This window comes from Leptosomus discolor, chromosome 2 (genome assembly GCF_034619465.1).
Source record: "Leptosomus discolor isolate bLepDis1 chromosome 2, bLepDis1.hap2, whole genome shotgun sequence".
Classification (NCBI taxonomy): Eukaryota; Metazoa; Chordata; class Aves; order Leptosomiformes; family Leptosomidae; genus Leptosomus; species Leptosomus discolor.
Window position 1 is genome coordinate 2,896,060 of NC_141392.1, and position 19,760 is coordinate 2,915,819.

General features: G+C 40.4%; 1 protein-coding gene across 1 annotated transcript in view; it reads right to left on the minus strand.

Moving 5' to 3' along the window:
• Positions 1–3,170: 3,170 nt before the first annotated feature.
• BTBD9 (BTB domain containing 9) overlaps positions 3,171–19,760 on the minus strand; it is a 126,394-nt gene continuing 109,804 nt past the window's right edge. The window contains exons 10-11 of the mRNA XM_086461841.1: positions 9,046–9,124; positions 3,171–4,252 (exon numbers count right to left, since the gene is read on the minus strand). Coding sequence (XP_086317967.1) covers positions 4,058–4,252; positions 9,046–9,124 — 274 coding nt within the window. The 3' untranslated portion in view covers positions 3,171–4,057. The remainder of the gene's footprint in view (positions 4,253–9,045; positions 9,125–19,760) is intronic.

Consider the following 19,760-nt stretch of genomic DNA (forward strand, 5'->3'; position numbering starts at 1 on the left):
CACGACTAACACACCACAACCAACTAAGGATAGCATCAACTTTGTCTTCCGACTTTGGCACTGACTCTAAACGCACAAAACATCACTGAGTAACGAGCAGATGCTCGCGTGCATTTAGTTGGAAAACTTAATTTACTGAAGAGTGGAACAATTACAGACATCTTTTGCTTTCTTTCATGGAAACCAACTCTCATCAAGTCAGATACTAAACTGGAAATTCTCTAATTTATGTTATCATTAGTAAAGATGAATATGCATTAAATTAATTTGAATTTTTCAGCAATGCTGAGAAGCACTGAGCTCTTTCATGAGTTGTCATAATAAACAGGAAAAACTGATTTTCATGGAGAAAAAAGAAAGCAATGGAGCTCTACAGGAAGGAAACTGCAATGAAGAACAGTTCCTCCTCTGTTATTGTCTTTTACATTAGACTTGGATTAACTTCTCTCATTGCAATTCCATTTAACCTGCCATCTGAACTTGGTTCAGAGCTGATTTGCAATAGCTTGAAAACAGAGCTGCAGCGTTTTTACTTACTTCAGGAATTAATTTTCCTGGATAAATCAGTTTTAAGGAGTTAATATTTAGCTGCACGTTTCTGTGAATAAAAATCTTTTAAATGCACTTGGAATAGATTAATCAAATAAAGAGACTTAAGAAGAGCTTTGAGGAGCGCCATATAAGTTGAGCCCAAGTCTGAATTCAACCTATGGAAGAAAAACTGAGAAAATGAGGCCTGGGGAATTTAGATACTAAAGTCCTAAACAGAAATAGTGGCTTAATAGTGACAATATAGTTAGTGCTATTACACAGAAGTCTAACAACAGCTCTATTTCATAGTTCCTGACAAGAAAGCAATGAAAACCTGGTCAGTTCTGCTCTACCCCTGTCGCAAATAAAATAGCAGTAAGTGATAACACAGTTCTGAATAATTATAGTATTTCATCACTCTGATAAACCCTGATATTAAGCCATAACAGCACAACTTAATTCCACGGGAAGAAAACCAGAGGGCGGAAGAAAACCGGGGGCAGAAGAAAACCGGGGGCAGAAGAAAACCGGGGGCAGAAGAAAACCGGGGGCAGAAGAAAACCGGGGGCAGAAGAAAACCGGGGGCAGAAGAAAACCGGGGGCAGAAGAAAACCGGGGGCAGAAGAAAACCGGGGAGGGGGGGAGATTTCAAAAGAATATGCAAGAACTACGTCTGAAATGGGGAGTCACCATAATACAGCCAATAATTAGAATGAGAACATTCCCAGCAAACCAGCAATCAGTTCTGCGGAATCTGCTTTTGTCACCAGCGAGACGTTGAGGCAATGCAGCTGTTGGGGGTGTCCGTTGGCAGGGGGTGTTAGAGGACCAAGCAGAGTTCCGGTCCCTTAAACATTTCAACATTATTTCTTTGAATAAAAAGGTAAAGGACTCCCACTAGACAATGCGAAGTTGGGGCAGGGCTTGTCGTAAAAGCCTGGGAGCTCTGTGATACCATCGGGCTCCCCTCAGGGCCGGGTTCTCAGAGTAACTCTAACAGAAGAAAACAGAGTGAGAAAGGCCACGTGTGACAGAGAATCCATCTGATCCTACCAATTTCTATTCCCCCATATACAGGGACAAGGAGCAGTTGGTTTTCGTTTTGATTGATTTTTGGGGGTGGGGAACTGGAGGGTTTGTAGGACCTGATAGTTTTTGCTCTGGGAATCTCTCAGGTCTGTTCATTCAGAGCAATGCGCGAATGTCATGGGAAATAAATAGACGTTTCTGTTCAACAGTGAGTCATAGGACAAGATCAAAAAGGTTTGCAGTAGGTTATAGTCTACAAGACTTATCGGTATCATCAAAATTAATTGCACACATCAAAGACTAAAAACTGAAAATCTTGTTCGTTCTGAGAGCCTAGACTCAGAATACCTGGCACAAACTTGTTAAAAATCGTGTGTTGGGGGTTTTTTTAAGCATTCTCTACAATGGTGACTAGGAAAGGCTAACAGCTAGGAAGTTATGGCCGTTGCTTACCCACAGCTTGAGAAAAGCAAACTGGTTGGATCAAACTGAAAAGAAATACCACCACTGACACTGAAGGACCTACCCACCAAAACCAAGACGGGCTCCATGCACCTCAGTAGTTCCAGCATGGATTGCAACCATGAAAAAGTTTTCTGGTTTTACTCTTAAAAGAAAAAAAACAAATAAATCCAACTTTTTGGACCTATACTTCAATAAGAGTTGTGTCTCAGGAGCTGGTCTCCATCCTTTCGTGCCCCAAGGGCTGTTAAGCCATAAGGTACCAGCACCCCAGGGCAGGTGCTGGCGGCACGAGAGTGTCCTGCCTCAGAACTCCAGAGCGCCCGGGGCCGTACAACGCCACCACTGACAGGCATCCACGGGTCAGAAGGCAGCAATTTGGCAATGAAAAATACTATAATGTTATTGATAAAGCCTAATCAATTTTATTGGAAACAAGAAAAAGGAAGCTTTTCTCCTTCAAAGTTTCTACTGATTCATTGCTACCACCTGTTATATTTCTTCCTGTTTTTTAGCACAACCAGTATCCGACAGGGAAATGCTTTCAAATTAAGTAGTGTGATAAATTATCATACTATTTGCTATCTTGATATAACTCATTTTATCACTACAGTTATGCAAAGGAAAACCATATTTATCCTACACTAGCTTTTTTTTCTTCTGACAAGGCTATTTGTCACCACAGGAAATTCCAAGCTCATAAAACTGGATAGCTGACATTTCCAATATAATACACTTTGTGAGGGTAACAATCCTCCTAATCCATTGTGCCAATTACATCAGCGTTTGTCTTAATACAAAATCCCGTTATCCCATAGTGAAAGACCAACGCGATGCTCCTCCTTAAAGTCACGTAAGATCTGGGGACTAAGAGGCTGCATCATCATCAGTGTGGAACCACTCAGAAACAGCAAAGTAGCGGCCAACGGAACCCAGACAGACATAGATAGATAACAACTTCTGTGACTGTAAAGTAAGAGCCAGATCTTTTACAATGCAGTGTAAAAGCATCATATTTTATGAAGGTTATAAGAAAAGCTTATGCACACACAGCCTTTGAATTTTTAGCTCCAGACTGCAAAACATCTTTCTCTTGGAAAGAAAGAAGTATCTACAAATTCTTCTTTTTGTATTCTGAACAACAGCTCGTCAGCGACCAGACGCAGTTCCACTTTTCTAAACCCAACATTTTTGATGACCTGTTCTAAGTTTTCTTAGAAATACAGGTAAAATTTAATTTTCACTCCTGAAGGTGATTCTTTATGTTTTTCTTCATGATAGATGATTGATTTAGGAATTTCCTTTTTGAGTGTCAGAAATGACAATTTTGTACATTAAAAAGTCAACTAAGGTCAAGATTAATATAGCATCCATTAATTAGTTTGTTGATATCATGAAGGCTTTTCTTGTCATCCCACTGATGAACGAGGGAATTTGCATCTCAGCAGGTAAACATGTTTGATACTTCCTTAATCTACTGCACAGCATTTGCTACAGCCAAAAATAAGAGACAACGTGGAATACAGAGTCAAAAGAAACTTAGAAAAGAGATTACTAGTTACAAAGCAATACGAATGGAGAAAAACTTTTAAACATAACATATCTTGTGGACTGATGCATTCCATAAACATTTTCTTTGCTAACGGAAGCCTTCAGGGAACAAATACTTATTTCATATACCTTCCATTCTGCCAGAGCAATTTTAGATTTCCACTGTAGCTCTGCCTCTTATTTCCTTCTGTTCTCCTTGCCTTGGTTAGATTAGAGAGGTAGGGTGTTAATGGGGTACTTGATGAAGATTGAAGACGTATTTTCTCCCCCCTCGGAGATCAGCCTGATTTGAACAAATTGCGGAGAGCGAAGCAGTCTCTTCATGTCCTTGGGAAAAGCCTTATCCATCTCAGCATTTCCAGCTTTCAGACATGGTCCCCTTTGTTCACAGAGAAAAAGAAAGAAGAGGTGCCAGCACAAGAAGGTTCTGAATAATTTCAGGTAACGTCAGGGGGGGGCTGCAAAAGCGCCCTCTCAATCTCCTTTACGGTTGGTGAGCGTGTGAACGCGAGGTGGATCCGGGAGGGGAGTGCAGGGAACTAGTGCTTGCAGCTCGAACAGGGCGAGAAACAAGCTGTTGTCCACCAGTCCCCACCTCTGTTGTGGCCACTTCCTTACTACCCTCGTCCTTGTGGGTACCGCTTTGTGCTGGGCACTCAAAGTGCACACAGTGAAACACCTGGAGAGGACAAAAAATGAAGATAAAGCAAAACAATTAACTGCTGGCAAAAGCACGATCAAAGTAAGATGAAGTCTATATGGAAGTCCGCAGGCCAGGTCCGTGCCGAAGTACTTAGTCAAATTAGAACGTTCCACCATGAGATCACACATCTGTCCGTGGGCCATAACCATTATACAGTGACACAAGTGGAGCAAGAGGCGGCCTTCAAATCACACCGACATTTACATAAGGGCACTAAAAATCAGAAAGATGGCTCCAAAGCGGATACAGGTATTTCAAAATGACTTTTTTTTTCTTTGCCAAGTGGCATAAATATCTCCTAAATGCTATCGGATGACAACGACAATTATATTAATTGTCTTAAACTTATCTTACGATCTAATGACATCCTCAAAAGACTGAATGTTCACATACACTAGAAATGAGATTTAAATAAATCATTACCAAAATGATTCTATTTCAAGATTGCCCTCTGCTGTGATAGCAACGATAGCTCTGCAGACGTATCCTGGAGTAGGTACGGGCATGCAGAGTGTCCGAGGAGGCTGCTGCTTCAACAGATGAAATAGTCCATTTAAAACAGTGATCATTTTCTGGTGTTTCAAACAATACCTGGGACCACTGTACAGGTGACGGTATCTTAGAGTAAGAGGACCATCTGTTTAAGCATTTTTTCCAATTTATTTTCTACTTTACTTACTCTTATTTCTACTTATTCTTGAAGTGCCTGGGAGAAGAAGGGGAAGGAAACTCTTTAAAATGGTTACAAAACTTCCTTCCACGTGATTTCTCATTGCTATGAATCGCACAGCTTTGCTAGATATGAAAGAAATCTTCTATCATACCGATTTAATGTTTGCTATTCTCCCATGCATTGTAGTTTTTTAGCTGAAGCTTGATGAATATTAAAACCTGAATTTTAAAATTACTGTTTTAACTTGATTTTGTATGCTTTCATGACATCTTCTATCATCCTTCTTGCACGTAGATCATGTCTTTAAAGCTCTTCTCGCAAACAAGGGTAATTTCTTATAATCTTGACTTCTCTTTCCCAAGCCCTTTCAAGTTGATGTGGGCAAAATCAAATACCAGAGACAAGGCATGGGTATACTACATATGCACGGAAGACTACAGAGTATTATATTTTCTATCCTTTCTTCAATACAACCCAAAATCTTTTTGACCATCCCTGCTCAAGTGCACCTTGAGCAGATGTCTGCAATGACACGTCTGCACCGGCCCCTGGGTCTTTTCTGAGGAGGTAGCTAGTTAATTCAAATTCTGACAGCATACATGAAGCAAAAAAAATATTCACAGTCACTGTTTCTTTTTATCCTCGTTCCATTTTCTCGTGCCTCTCGGTGTAAGAATTCCTGCAGGTTTTCACACGGGTATATAGCGACCCACGTCCCTGTTTCCACGCACACCCCCACACAAGGACGTATGGCTCTGCCTTTATACGTGCACACAGGACCAGATTACAAATCCACACTCGTACCCACACGCACACACAAAATGGTTTCTCTCTGCATTTCTCCTGGTGAGTTTCTTCCTAGAGCTGAACTCATTTCTGCAGCGGCCTGAATTCTCTCCATCTGTTACAGTTCGAGACGTCCATTTTGGCATTCAGCCACACTTCTTAAAAAGCCCCTTTTATACTCGTCCCGCTCCCAGGTTTTTAAAGTAACAGCTATTGTCATTTTTCCAGCTGCACTTGCCACATCAGGATTTGCAGAGAAGAACGTCATCTCATCAGGGCACCTCTGTAAGACGCTGCTTTCCTTGGCAGGCAGCACGGTCTAAGTAGCGGGATGGAGGTTTCCCAAGTCAGAAGATTCTAGATTTCTACTGTATCTCACACCAGTAGTGTTTCTCATTCTTTCTCAGCTTCACTACATCGTGATGGATGCTTTTTAAAATCTAGTATGGACACCACTGAAATTTGGCTAATACTAGTCTATAAAGTCTGAAGAACTCAGTTCTTAAACTGTAAATTTAATTTTCGCTGATTCTTTCGTACTAAATTCTTAATGCTCAACTCAGCATCTGGCACATTAACGAGCCTGTGAATTTACAGCATGATTTTCAGTTACTCTGCCACTTCAACATACAGAGAATACAGCTTGGGGAAGAAGCAGAGGACAGAGAAGTACAACAGAGCTCATGTGCTTCATCCAGAACGGGAATGAGGTATTTCAGAACACTATTACTAAAACAAGCAATCCTGCCTGTGTTTCTCTCAAAGGCAGAGATGACAACTCAGCATCATCCTCTGATCAACAGCATGTTATACATCTCAGGGATATTTTAAGAAAGGTCTGACATAAGGCAGGAAGGCCACGTACATATATACTGGCGCAGTCATTTGTAAGATAAAGCTCTCGCATTAGCAACCAGGTGTCCTTTCCAGGTCAGTAATGCTGAAGAGGCATAACAAGATAAAACTTACACAGTCAAAGCATCAGGTGACCTGTCTGACAAATAACTGATGACAAGGACTAAGGAAAAAGAATCCTCCTCTGTATAAAAGTAGGATGTCCAGAAGCTCAAGAAAAAAGTTACACTTCTATCATGTTCTAACACACCAAAAAATACTCAAATGCCAGGTCAAAAACCCTGTGAACATCATGTCTTGGAAAACATGGAAAGGCAAAGATGAGTTTCGAAGGTTAAATCGTTCACAAAACGGAGGAGTTTTATGGGAGTTTTTGCAATCCCAAAAAATTAACTCTTCCCTTTGGAAAGCACAGACTGTGCTTCACAGTTTCAAGGTGTATGTTGGTAGAACAAGCAGGGAGTATTTTTGTACCTATTACAGTAAAACTCCTTGATGAGAATATGCTGCCATTAGCATCTTTTGTGTCAAATGAGAACAGTTTGACATAAAATAGAACCAGCTGTGGGCAAATAACTCTGGAAGTTGCTTCTGTTCTCACTGAAGCGACTACCAAGAACAAACCAAGACTTTGGTTACGCTGTTGTTATTTAAATTGGAAGTATGAAAAGTATCTTCCTGCCTTCTTTGGAAAATGAAAATTTATGACAAGATGTTACAGACCATCTATTGAATATACATCAAAACAATGTAATTTAGTGATACATGCATGCTGATAGTGTTCCTCCTCTGCAAGCTCTAGGAGAAATAATTTAAAAAAACCCCAAAAATTAGTGTTGGGTACAGGTTTTAAAGACAAAAAGAGGGAAAGACCCAGAACAGCAGCACGTATTTATAGTTCCACTGAGCCACTACATGAATAGCTGTAACCTCAATTTGCACACACTGATCTTCACTATGATTATGCAGTGTTCCATAGCAATAACTACACAGGACATTAAATTCCTTGGAAATAGCAACCAATTGGAAATTAGTATTATGGTTAAAAGCCCATTACTCTTCAGGGCTTAAAGCCACCTTTAAGAATAAGTTGGAGGTAGGTTTCTTGTAGGCTGATTTGCCAAGTTTACGCAATGCACCTCATTCCTTTTTAATAGAGAGGTGAGAACTTACAGAGACTGGCATGAGAGCAAACACGAGTGTCTGTATGGATCAGTAATGGAAAAGGCCTTCATGCATGTACAGCAACCCTGGAGGCAGCTTCTGACCCTGTATTTCTAAGAACTCCGTGATTAATGTGGAACTGTACACCGCAAGGGACAGTGCTCAGAAAACTAAAATTTATATTCCCACTTCAGCCGATTGGTCAGCTTCTTTCCAAGTGTCTGCGGAGAACTAACGCTGACATCTGGTGGTGCATATGTCTGCCATAATTGCTCTAAAATTGGCCGTAAACAATGCTATTTGGCAATTCCTCCGATGCTTAAGAACCAGCAACCCCATATGCTAAACACAATCAGAAGTCCTGACTCCTAGTGCTGTTGAGTTGACAAACTCTAATTACCCCAAACGTAACAGTGCTAACCAAAGTTCATTGTAAAGGGTGAAAGTACACGGTCTTGTCGTGAGCTCAGTGTGGGATGTAGACATGCAGGCGTACGTACAGAAACAGCAGCTTCTGCTGCCTCATAATCTTGTCATACAAGGTCCAGTCTCACAAAGACTTGCATACATTCCTAAATTCACGTATTGTTAATTGTTTTATTGAAGTCAACTGTAAAATCTGGACTTCATCTGAGGCAACACACAACAATTATGAAAGACAGAAGCACAAGTGGAAAAAAAAAAAAAAGAGGATGAGATTGCACTCGGTTGGTTAGGGCAAAATGTATTTTTTCGTATAAATATAAAAAAATCTCTTGGTTTGGCCACTATTGGTTAACTGATTTACCAAGTATGAAAATTAATTATAAGAGACTCTTATGCAAATAACATTTTCTCATGAAGAATTGAGATTTTTCTTATGTTTTATTCATTAAAAAAGATAACGTAAAGGTGATAAACCCAAGTAATCAGAGACTATACGCCTTTCTCTAGTGCACTAAAATGGTACTTCCATCATTCATCAAAATAAGGAATAATTTAAAACCAAGCCCGACAGGACTGTTTGATGGCGCTGTGCAAAGGCCAAAACCAGAAACAGTTGACTGTACTTTGTAAAAACCTCAGAATACCCACCACAGTGGCAACAGCCCTTCAACTCGGTAGTCTGGGAAGATGATAACACAGTTCACAGATATTCAAATAAAAGCAGCATTCATTCTTATTTTGCTGGATTGCCAGAGCAAAAAAATGAAGTACATTTTAGAAGACATCATCCATTTCATTGTAAGATACGAAAAACTGTACTGTTGTATATTCATGAAGACTACAGGCTTTCTGAAAAGTTCCTTACCTCGTTAGCTGTGTTGTGAGTGCCGACTATTCTGATAAAAGATGCAGGCTGTTTATCAAAAGTGATTGTTTGCCAGGATCTACAAAAAAGTCCAGAAAGACATACAAACATTAAACACTGTAACAACAGCTTGCAGTAAAATACACGGAGAATCCACTGAAGTGACGGTATGTACTATTATTACTTAATACGGCAAATATAGAAACACTTTGCATCACCTGAATTTCCAGCACCCCTTGTTCATTTTTATTTTTAAGTGCCTTGACTCTGCTTATGTGTTTTCATATGTACCTCATGCTACTACAATTTGTACGCAGGAATAATAGTCATACTATTGCTGAATGGTAAAAGAAAAAAAAAAGAACTGAATCAAAGTCTAAAATCCTTGATAATATTGACTGTATTAGATAAACAAAAGATCAGATAAATAAAAGTAAACACATCCATCTGCTAACTACTCATGAGAAATCATCAGAGCTTGGTTAAAGAAAACTGCAGCTCTAGGGGAAAAGAAAACCACCCAAAACCTCAAATAAACTCCTCCCACTCTAAGTGGAGCAGCGGAGGCAGAGAAGCCAAGCGTCCCTTGTGCGGGCCAAGGTCCTTCCAGTAAATTGCAAATGACAAAGTGTTCTTGGCAGTTCGGGTTGTGAGGATTTCCCCATCCTCATGCAGAGGCAGTAGGGAGAAAAACCAAACCCTCCAGAGCTGGAGTATAACTTTTTGGGCCAGGCTGAGAACACCAGAAGTACACTGGGACCACTATACTCTTCCTTCCTCATTCATACTCTCCTGGATCTGGGTGAGGTACGACACCTGCAGTAGGACACCAAATCTTACCATACCTTTGTGCTTCCAGACCGCACTGACAAAAACCAGAAGAAACAAAAAGAATAATGGGAACTAGAGGTTTCAGACTGATGCCAGTCTTCCACTACACTAGTAGCTGAACACCTTAGATTTTCAACATGAACGCTAGGTACAGAATTTAACTTTTTCTCAAAACTACACTCTACCACAGAAGGCTTCAGAAATAAAACGCAGTTAAGTATAACTTAACTCACCACAGAAAAAAGACATTGGACATTTTTCCTGAATGTGTCCAGAACACCTTCAGAAGTGTTCATGTAAGAAATAAGGGACCAAAGCCAAACTGGACTAAAACACCACTAGCCACCAGCAGACCACCCCAAAGCCTGGCGGTACGAACAGCTTGGTGGCTGACTCTTTGTGAGGTGCTTGCATTTTCCCTCAGAAGGAAAACCTCTTTGTCACAAACATAGCATTTCTGGGTTTATTTTAGTCAACTATTACTTTTATCGCCGCTGTCAGGTTCTATGTGCTTAAAGAAGATTATGAGCTCAATCAAGACCTAATTTCAAGTAGTTTACTGGTATTACTGCATGAAGTGATGAATGTAATTAGAGCTACTCATCATAATAGAAAGGTGCGGTCTAGGGCAGGCCTCCGAGGTACAGCAGTTACCTAACAGCATGGTTTATTTATATCCCTTGTGTGCCCATGTCCTCCTTAGTTTAAAGCTCAGGCTGGTTCTTCAAGTTCTAAATAAAATATAAAATGAGAATGGACTATTTTGTTTACTGTCTCAAGATCTGAAAGATTGCTATGACTTAAACATTCTTTTCCCTAAACAGGAGAACCATTTGTCTTCAGTTTCCTTCTCCTACTGCTCTAGTACAGCCAGTCAGTTAATCTGCATGGCCAAACATAACTTGCTACCTTGAAGCACAGAGTCCCAAAGATGAGTGGCTGGGACAATCAGACGATTGCCACCCTGCTATAACAAAGCATTGCCATCGTTTGCATTATGCATGCGCTCTCACATTTACATGCACACATTTTATTAGATTTCCCCGTTTAGTGATTTGGAAAATATTCTAAATAAAATAGTTTAAAGCCCTAAAGAAGCTTTTAAGATCAGCCTATGCCTTAGCAGCCTTTACGGCAGAGTTTGTGTTCTGGGACAAGAAAATCAGTTAATTAGGGATCACAGAATAGAACAGAAATGGGTCTATATTTATTTATAGCAGTTCTGAGCACAGGTCAAACACACACCGCAAGAGTTCAGTGCAGGTTTTCCAGAGGTGGCAGTAAATGCCATTGTCTGTTGTACGCAGTGACAGCAAGGAAGCTGACGCATCTGTTCAGGAATACAGCTGAAGAGCCTGACAGATATTAAGCGAGGCTGAGAAAAAGGCCGCTGAAGATGCTTTTGACAACACGCTTCTAGATCGGCTCCTCCAGGAAGCTCCTCAGTTCTGTCCACTTCTCACTGCATTACAAGTCCTTACTTTCTGCTACAATGCTGTTATTAGGACTGGATTATAATTACCCTTTTAATAATGTTAAAATACTATAGAAAATAGTAAAAAAAAAAAAATACTGAGAATGTCAGACTTGAAGGAAGATAAGTTTTCAACAAATCTGATCCTAAGAATATTTACTGTTTTGATACACATCCACTTTATTCCTTTCCCACTGGAAAAAGAAAGTCAAAATTATAGACAATTTGTAGAAGAGTTATTAAAATTCAAGTTATTAAAATTCAAGAATATTGCCACTAGAGAATTAGTACTTGATGGGATAATGAGAAAATTAGGTGTCTTAGTTTACTTCCTTAGCAAAAAAGGAAAAAACAAAGTAGGAAACAAGCCAAATGGATTTGGAAAAAGTCACTTTTGAAATAAGCAAGGCAAACCCTCACTGGAAAGTTGCAGTGATTTTGACCGTAACAGTACCTTTGAGAACATCAGTACATACAAAGCAATACCTCTCCAGCACAGACGTAATTATGCAGCAAAGAGATAATTTATGCAGTGTAACGGTACCCATATGGGAAGAGAGATTACTGACAGAACATTATCAAGGCTTATCTGCCCTCTTTTTGCATTTTTTGCTGATATAATAAATTCAGTAAGGCTTCTATTTACGTATCAAGCCATAACAATTGTTCAGTGGTGTTTCCTGATTAAATTAAAGACATCATCGGTAAGCCTTAAGTTTCTTTTTAATCTTCTTCCTTTACTACTATTTATCTCTTCTGGTACTATTGTAATAATTTCAGTTTCTTTGTAGAAATTCTATTTTACAAATTATTTTGTAGTCATGCCACGCTTACGTGCTTATTCTATGTTTTCCTCAGAAGAGCTAGTCTTTCGATCCTCAAAATCGCTTTTGATGGTCTTCAAAAAAAATTTCCCCCAAACTTTAAACACAGCTCTGGTATCGGTTCATGCATAAGCCACTGTATTCCAGGAACTGCAGCACTAAAACATACCAGAAGCACCTAATTTTTGGTCTGGGATTAGACACTTCTGTGTAACAGATACCATTCCTTCACCTCCACTCCCCATACGCCACACAAACCAGTCTTGCAAGCTGGTGGCAATACTTTCACCGTCTCTACCTTGGGCATGGTCACAAAGAAGGACTTCTCCCATAAACTGACATTGTTGTCTTCAGACTTTCTGTGTCTCTGTAGTCATTATTAGTGACCCTATAACAAATCGATTTTTCAGGGTTTAGCTTTTTTGAATATTCAGGAAATGTTGAACTTTTTCTGCTTCCACCCCTGACTTGCTGATTGCTTCATTTTAGATTTGCCGCTCCATCTGCAGCAGTCCTGGTCAGGACTTGCACAACACAAGTCATCCCTACCTCAAGCTGAGGTTTACCTCTCTAAGACAAGACTTGGGACTAGCAGCCTACTCAGATTGATACCAGGGTCCTCAAGCCGAAATGCAGCACCAGCAGTGGTTTGGCTAGCAGAGGGCCCCTGATACCACAGCTCCATTTTCCAAAAGAAATTAGCCTTGTTACAGTCCTATGGTGTTTTATTTGACACTCTACATCTCACCTCAGCCACCCGCCTTCTACCTTTCTTGTTCTGCCCAGCTCCCCTAAGGAGATGCAGTAATTGATGATTAGCATTCCAAAGCCATGCTTGCATCCTGTGAGCCTGTCATATTTAATTACATTTTAACTATATTCGTCTTCTGTAATAGCCTGAACATAATTTAGATAATTATCTTTTGCTCTCTCATTCTCTGACTCTGCCTGTCTCACTTCGAGCTCCTTGCAATGAAAATCACTTGCTCTGCTCAAACATATAAACAGACTCTTGGGCCAAGTGCTTTCGCCTCTCCAACAGCAACAGCTGTCACTGAAAACCCAATGGCTTTGTGCAGCCCACAATCTCTTCGCCATATTCTAGTCGGAGGAAGAAGAAAATCATTAGAAGCCCCTCCCCATTTTCACGTTCCTGTTTTTTTCTTTATTAGGCTTGCATTCAAGAAGAACACAAGAAATACTGCTGTCCAGGTAAATTATAACAATAGCTTGCTATTGCTTAAGCTACCCATAGCTCCAAAACACGAATTCACCTCTAAGAATTTAATAGCTTTTTCAGCATTTGGAATCCTTGCCTAGTTATTTCTGTGAAAAGCTTTCTAAATCTCTCTAAAGATTTATTACATATAATAGGATATAAATAGTGACCCTTCCTGGTTATTTCCTTCTCTTCCAGAAAGGACAAATTAAGAAAGAAGTGGAAGCTTATCTTTTATTGAGGTTTTCTAATGAGCCACTGGCACGACAGAATACCACCGCACTGTGGGATCACCCTAGCAGCACTGATTATAGCTGAAGCCACGTTCAGGCCAATAGGGGTAAGATGAAAGCGAGAGCCGTTGCACATAACTAACATCCATCAAGCCGCAATAACCGTAACACATTCCTATCACGGCTTGCTTTAGGCCGAGCACGCACATTTTGGGGGTGCATGTTGTGTCTCCTCACTTTCCAAGGTGACATACAACCTCCAATCTTTGTTGCTCGCTCCAAGAAGAAAAGCAAAGGAGTTGGAAGCAAATGTGGAAATGAACAACACACCCTGAAAAATGTCAATTACCAGCAAGTAACCTCCATTTTGCTTTCTCACGTTTGCCCACATATGCCTTGTTCTATACTAAGTGACAGAACACTTCTTTGCTTATTTGGATGTGGACTTTCAGCTGTGACTACACATCTTTTTAATGAAATAAATCATTCATTACGATGGAAGAGAGAAGAGATATGTGTAAAAGCAGATGACAGGAAAAGGAAAGAAGAGTTGTGTTGTCTTTCCATCCATCAGTCTGATGGCTGTACCGATGTAAACAAGACAGCAAGTAACCAGGATGCGATGCTGCCAAATAAAAACCCGTGTGCACACACAAGCAAGCCAACTGAGACTCGAGAAGAACCATAGTATGTTCTGCACGATACGTGTTACACCCCTCGCTTTATCAATGAATGCTGTACTAACCTCTACTATGCAGCAGCAAAAAAAGCCAAAACACAGAAGCGTGCACTAAAAATGCTATAACAGTTACTGTTATACAGACATTTTTCTTTATAAAATACCTAAAAGGTCTACAGCTACCTTATAAATTGCCTATAAAACCCACGTTTTCAACCGTAACGGCACTAAACAATAAAGTGAAGTACTACTCTCTCTCCTGTTAAAGTTGTAATTTAACATACTAATTCAGAGAGAGTCAGACCCATAAAGCACAGAAGTCAAACTGAGTAGTTGGCTCAGCCACCCCATTTCCATCCAGCCTCCCAAGCCACTAGGGGGGAAGACAAAGTATGAGAAAGAAATAGTGTGGAATCAAAGGTCATCTATATTTTGGGTTTTAAATTAAAGTCACTTTAAGTGCAGTTCCACCCCGGTCTACCTCGACTGAAAACTGCGACCTAAAACTGAGTTTCCCTCTATTCTGCTGTCACCATGACAGCACTCGCTCCAAAGGTGGCCCGTCAAATGGGGTACTTCTGAGGAAGCAAGGGAAGGGCAAGCAAGAGGTAACGGTTTCTTGCTGCAGCTCTCGGGCACAGGCAAAACTCACCTAATAATGCATCATGGTTATATTTATGCTACAGTCCATTGATGAGGTAGTAAATGTACTTTTATCCAGTCTGCTAAGGAAAAAACCCAACAAAAAGGACCTGAAGTACAAATGGCAGAGGTAATAAAAATGGTAAGAGAATTCTAAGAGAGTCTAGAGTAACTGTGAGAATAATAAATACTAAAAATCACCTGTTGCAGTATTTCTTACTGAACAGCTTTATATATTGACAAGTAAAAACATGTATCCCCACCTTTTGGGAAAACTCCCCTCAGAATTTTTTATTCTAAATATACTTCCCATAAGGAATACATAATCACAAAAGCATCTGAACAAAATCTGCAGTTATTTCTGCCCTATGACTTGTCCCTCCCACCAATCCAAATGAGTAAGAACACTTTACTGAACTGCTATGAACGTATCATTGTATGGTTTATTGTAGAAACCAAATGCAGGCTTGATCAAGCAGACCTATTAGAATAAAAATTCTGACATAAAATAAATAACTAATGAAGTCTATACCAACTTTCTGACATCTTTATAAAGCTTCTAATGTAAAAGACTCCTTACAGTAACCCCTGCTTTCACAGCTCCTGTGCTGGCATTTTTGCTCTTTTAGAAAAAATATTACGTAAAGAAAATGTTAAAATACAGTCAAATTAAGCAACAGTAAAACGGAATGTAGTAATTATTTTTCTAATTAAACGCAGTAACCAATTCTCAAATATATCCTCACGCCAATGTGGGCACCCAGCAGCGGTTTTGTACTGCATTAGCCACGTACTCCCATAATTTACCTTGCTCTCACATTTTTTTTCAATTTCAACAGGTTGTCTCTGTACTTCCGAGAAAGTTTATATTTAAAAATCTTACACAAAATGAAATTATCAGCAATTAGCTGGCAACCGGCTGGCAGAAGGCCATGAGCCGTATTTCTACGCTGTGTCAAGAGCTGGGCACGCAGCACCTACACACACGTCCTTGGGCGGAGGGGGGCTGTGAACTTGAGCGACTTGGGCTACGAGTTCACCTCACGCCCTTCCGCGTACGCCAGAGCACACCAGCAGAAGACAAGCTTGCACCGTCCTAGAGGCTGAACTGGTTTTGTCGTGCTCACTCACTACCAACAGTTACTGCTGCTGACGTTCACGTAGACAGCAAAGACACAAACAGCATCCAACACATTAACACACCCAGTAACACAACTTGCGGGCTGCTTTTAACTTCAAAGACTTCTTCCCCCCCAATCTACAAATATTTTAAGCTATTTCTATTATATAAATTTTCATACAAATGGAACAGTTGATTATCAGCAAATACACAAACAATACTTTTAGAGATAGGAGACAAAAATCATGCTCCCTGTTAATCCGCTCCTTTGCAGCGGGCAGACTAACACTGTATCCATCACACTTCCCTCTTATATTCCCTTGGGTATGATTTCATGGCCCACTCATAAAACTTCACATTTACAGCAACCGCCCTTCTATTACTGTCGATAACATCTAATTGACATGTCAAACCTCCAAGGAATGCAGTAAATCGAACCACAGCCTCTAAGAAGAATAAAACACTGAAAAAAGTAAATCCGCATGTGCCTCCTCCTAACAGCAACACAAGCATCCTGAGGTTTGCTAATGGAAGGGAGGAAAATTGTAACCCTTTCTCCTACCCCACTGCATTATCTATTAACCTCAAGGTCAGAAAACAAAGCCTTGCAACCTCAGACTGAGACTCACCTAGAAAAACACCTGGACCCACATCCACGACTGCAGTAATTTTAGACATGAGACTAAAGCGAAGACAGACAAAAATAACAAATACAACTTTTGCTTCTATTACTGTGCTATAGAACAGAGAAAATGTAGCTCCTTTCCCAATAGTTTGTTACCAACTGAATTTAAATACTTATTTTGTAACCCTGTACCTTAAAAATTTATTGACAGAGCTGGGTAAAATTCATAAATATAATTTTAAAAACAGAAGAAACTTGACTCATGATGAAAGAGTACAAAAAGTCAGGCAAAACTTCTTTAAGTAGCAGCTGAGGCAACAGGAAAAGGGCAGAATAACTTTATAAATATGTAGCTGAAGGGTATGAAATCTGTTAAGAAACAAATAGTGGTTTAATGGGATACAAGAAAAATAATGGAATGAAACTAGGTAATATAATGCTTAGTACTGGCATCAAGAAAAAATTCTTACTGTGGGAACTCGGTGTGATAGAAAAGCAAAGTGCAGAACAGAAGCACCATCCCTTCAAGTACATGAAACAAACTTACAGTACTATGCTAAAAAAATACACCACATACCACGTAGTGAGTAAATCCCCAAAGGATGAACCTAAAGATATAATAATTCTACCATTTTGTGATTCATGGATATAATCTGTCCCGGCAAAAACATTACTGTGAATAAATCAATGGCTTAATGCTGCATATATCTCAACGTAGGATGTTTGTAACGCTAAAGACCATACCTGTTTCAGCCAGCGTAAGCAAATGTGTACTTTTGAGAGTTTTAATGAAATGTGATCCTGAATATCAACAACCTAAGTAGGGCAAATCTGTAGATTTGACGCACTAACATTTCCCTGGCCTGCTGACTATACAAGGAGGTGTCAACAGTTGCTACATTTAATGGCTTGGCCTGTAAGAAAGGGCTGCAGCCAAAATAGTAACTTACCATCTAGTTCATGAACATTTGGGCCTCTCCTGTTCATTGGGTTATTAGATGACCTTAGGCAACAAGGAATTTCCAAGTGAACAAACGTAACCACAAAACAGCAGTTCAAGTATTAAGCATTCCTTTCTCAGGCAGATAAATGGGCCAGTTTCACAGGAGACATCTATAATTGGATAACCTTTTTGTAGTAATATTTATTTATAAAGGTGCTGAGAGTGTGCACGTGTGTGGGTGCCTGCACGCAGGTACAGACGTCGTCAAAAGAGAGAACATGTACTGGTTTGGGCTGAGATGGAGTTCGTTTTCCCCACAGCAGCCCTCCTCGTGCCATGCCGTGTAGTGGTAGCTAGAAAGGAGTTGGTAACACACCAGGGTCTGGTTAATGCTGAGCAGGGCTCGCACAGCATCACGGCTGCCTCTCCAACATCCCCCCCACCCAGTAGCTGGGGGTGGGCAAGCTCTTGGGAGGGGACACAGCCAGGACAGCTGACCCAAAGTGACATTCCGTACCGCATGACATCTGCTCAGCAATAAGCTGAGAGAAAGGGGTGGGGTGGGTGGCACTTCTTATTACAACGTTTGTCTTCAGGAGCAACCGCCACGCCTACTGAAGCCCTGCTTTGTGGGAAGTGGCTGGACATCGTCTGCTGGTGGGAAGTAGAGAACAAATCTTTTCTTTTCCTTTGCTTCCGCACGTGGCTTTTGCTTTGCTAAACTGCCTTTATCCTGACCCACAAGGTCCATCTCATTTTCTCCCCACCCCGTCCTGCTGGGGAGAGTGACAGAGCATCTTGGTGGGCACCGAGCATCCAGCCAAGGTTAACCCGCCATGGAATATTACGACTCGTTGAAGGCAATCCAAAGCATTGCCACAGGATCCTTCCATAACATAGGAGGAGTAATCTGCATTGTTGAGTCCTTACCCAGAAGCTGCAAATTTGTTCCTGTGCTGATTGGGAAAAAACCTTCGCTCAACGGGATGCAAAGAGAGGAGCAGTATTCTCCTCCCAGGAAGAAAATTAGGATTTCTGTTACACTGAGCAGAGCTGGCAGCAGTTGGCAAAGGAGACTTCTTAAAACAACCGGCTTTTCCAGAATTGCTTCATGTTGTAGGTCAAGCTGAGACCCAAATGTTTAGTATTCTTAGCCTTTACGAGCAACCAAACACAGAAGGAGGATGATAGAATTCACAAACATCTGAGAGGGGCAAGATACGCTGAGGTAAAGCTGAACAACAGAATGAAGTTAAAAAAGGAATAAACCTACTCAGAGCAAGTTTTCTTACACGATCCAAGAGCCTCTCCATGGCAAACAACAGAAGGTCGAACAGGCTGTATATTTAAGTGAGGCTGACCACTGAAAACAGTGGTATTTGCTGTAAGACAGAGCAACAGCCAAGATTTTGACTACAATTCATAAGACAAAATAAATGTTTACTCATAAAGCAAAATTCAATCCTGGCAAAGCATTATCTACAAGGCTTAAGAGACACACTGATCATTTCCCATCATCTTGACATTCATCCGGCATCTGCAAAATAGGGTTATGTACTGACAAAATACTCAGTGTGTAACTTGCCATCTTCCTGATCTTCTTTACTATTAAAAAGTGACTCTAGGACGACCAAGCAAAATACAGCAATGTAGTCCTGCTGTGACTCTCAAGGAATATATGCATTTCTCGTACCCCTACCCTTAGGAACACTTACAGACACAGTATGTTGCTGCAGAAATGGGCTGCTCAGGTATCCATCTCAGTGTCTCAAAATCTTAAGAGTCTTCAATCCTAGCAAGCATTTCCTTATAATTATCTTCTTTTCAGAATTTTTTTCAGCACTCTCAAACTTTTCAAAAGGCATAAAGGTTTCGCCTTTCACTAGAAATCAGACTGTTTGTATCACCTGATCTCCTTTTTTAGCCTGGCAGAGATGATCGATTAAGTACTGAAACAGTACAAAGAAGAGAGAAAGTTTTATGGTTAACCTCAGGAATTAAGAGTATGTAGATCAGGTCTTGGAGCTTCAGTATCCAGGAGTGTCCCCTGTCTACAATGTACACGCTGTATTTATGAACTTCACACTGGTTCTACAAAACCTAATTTGTTAACACTGGGGAAGTA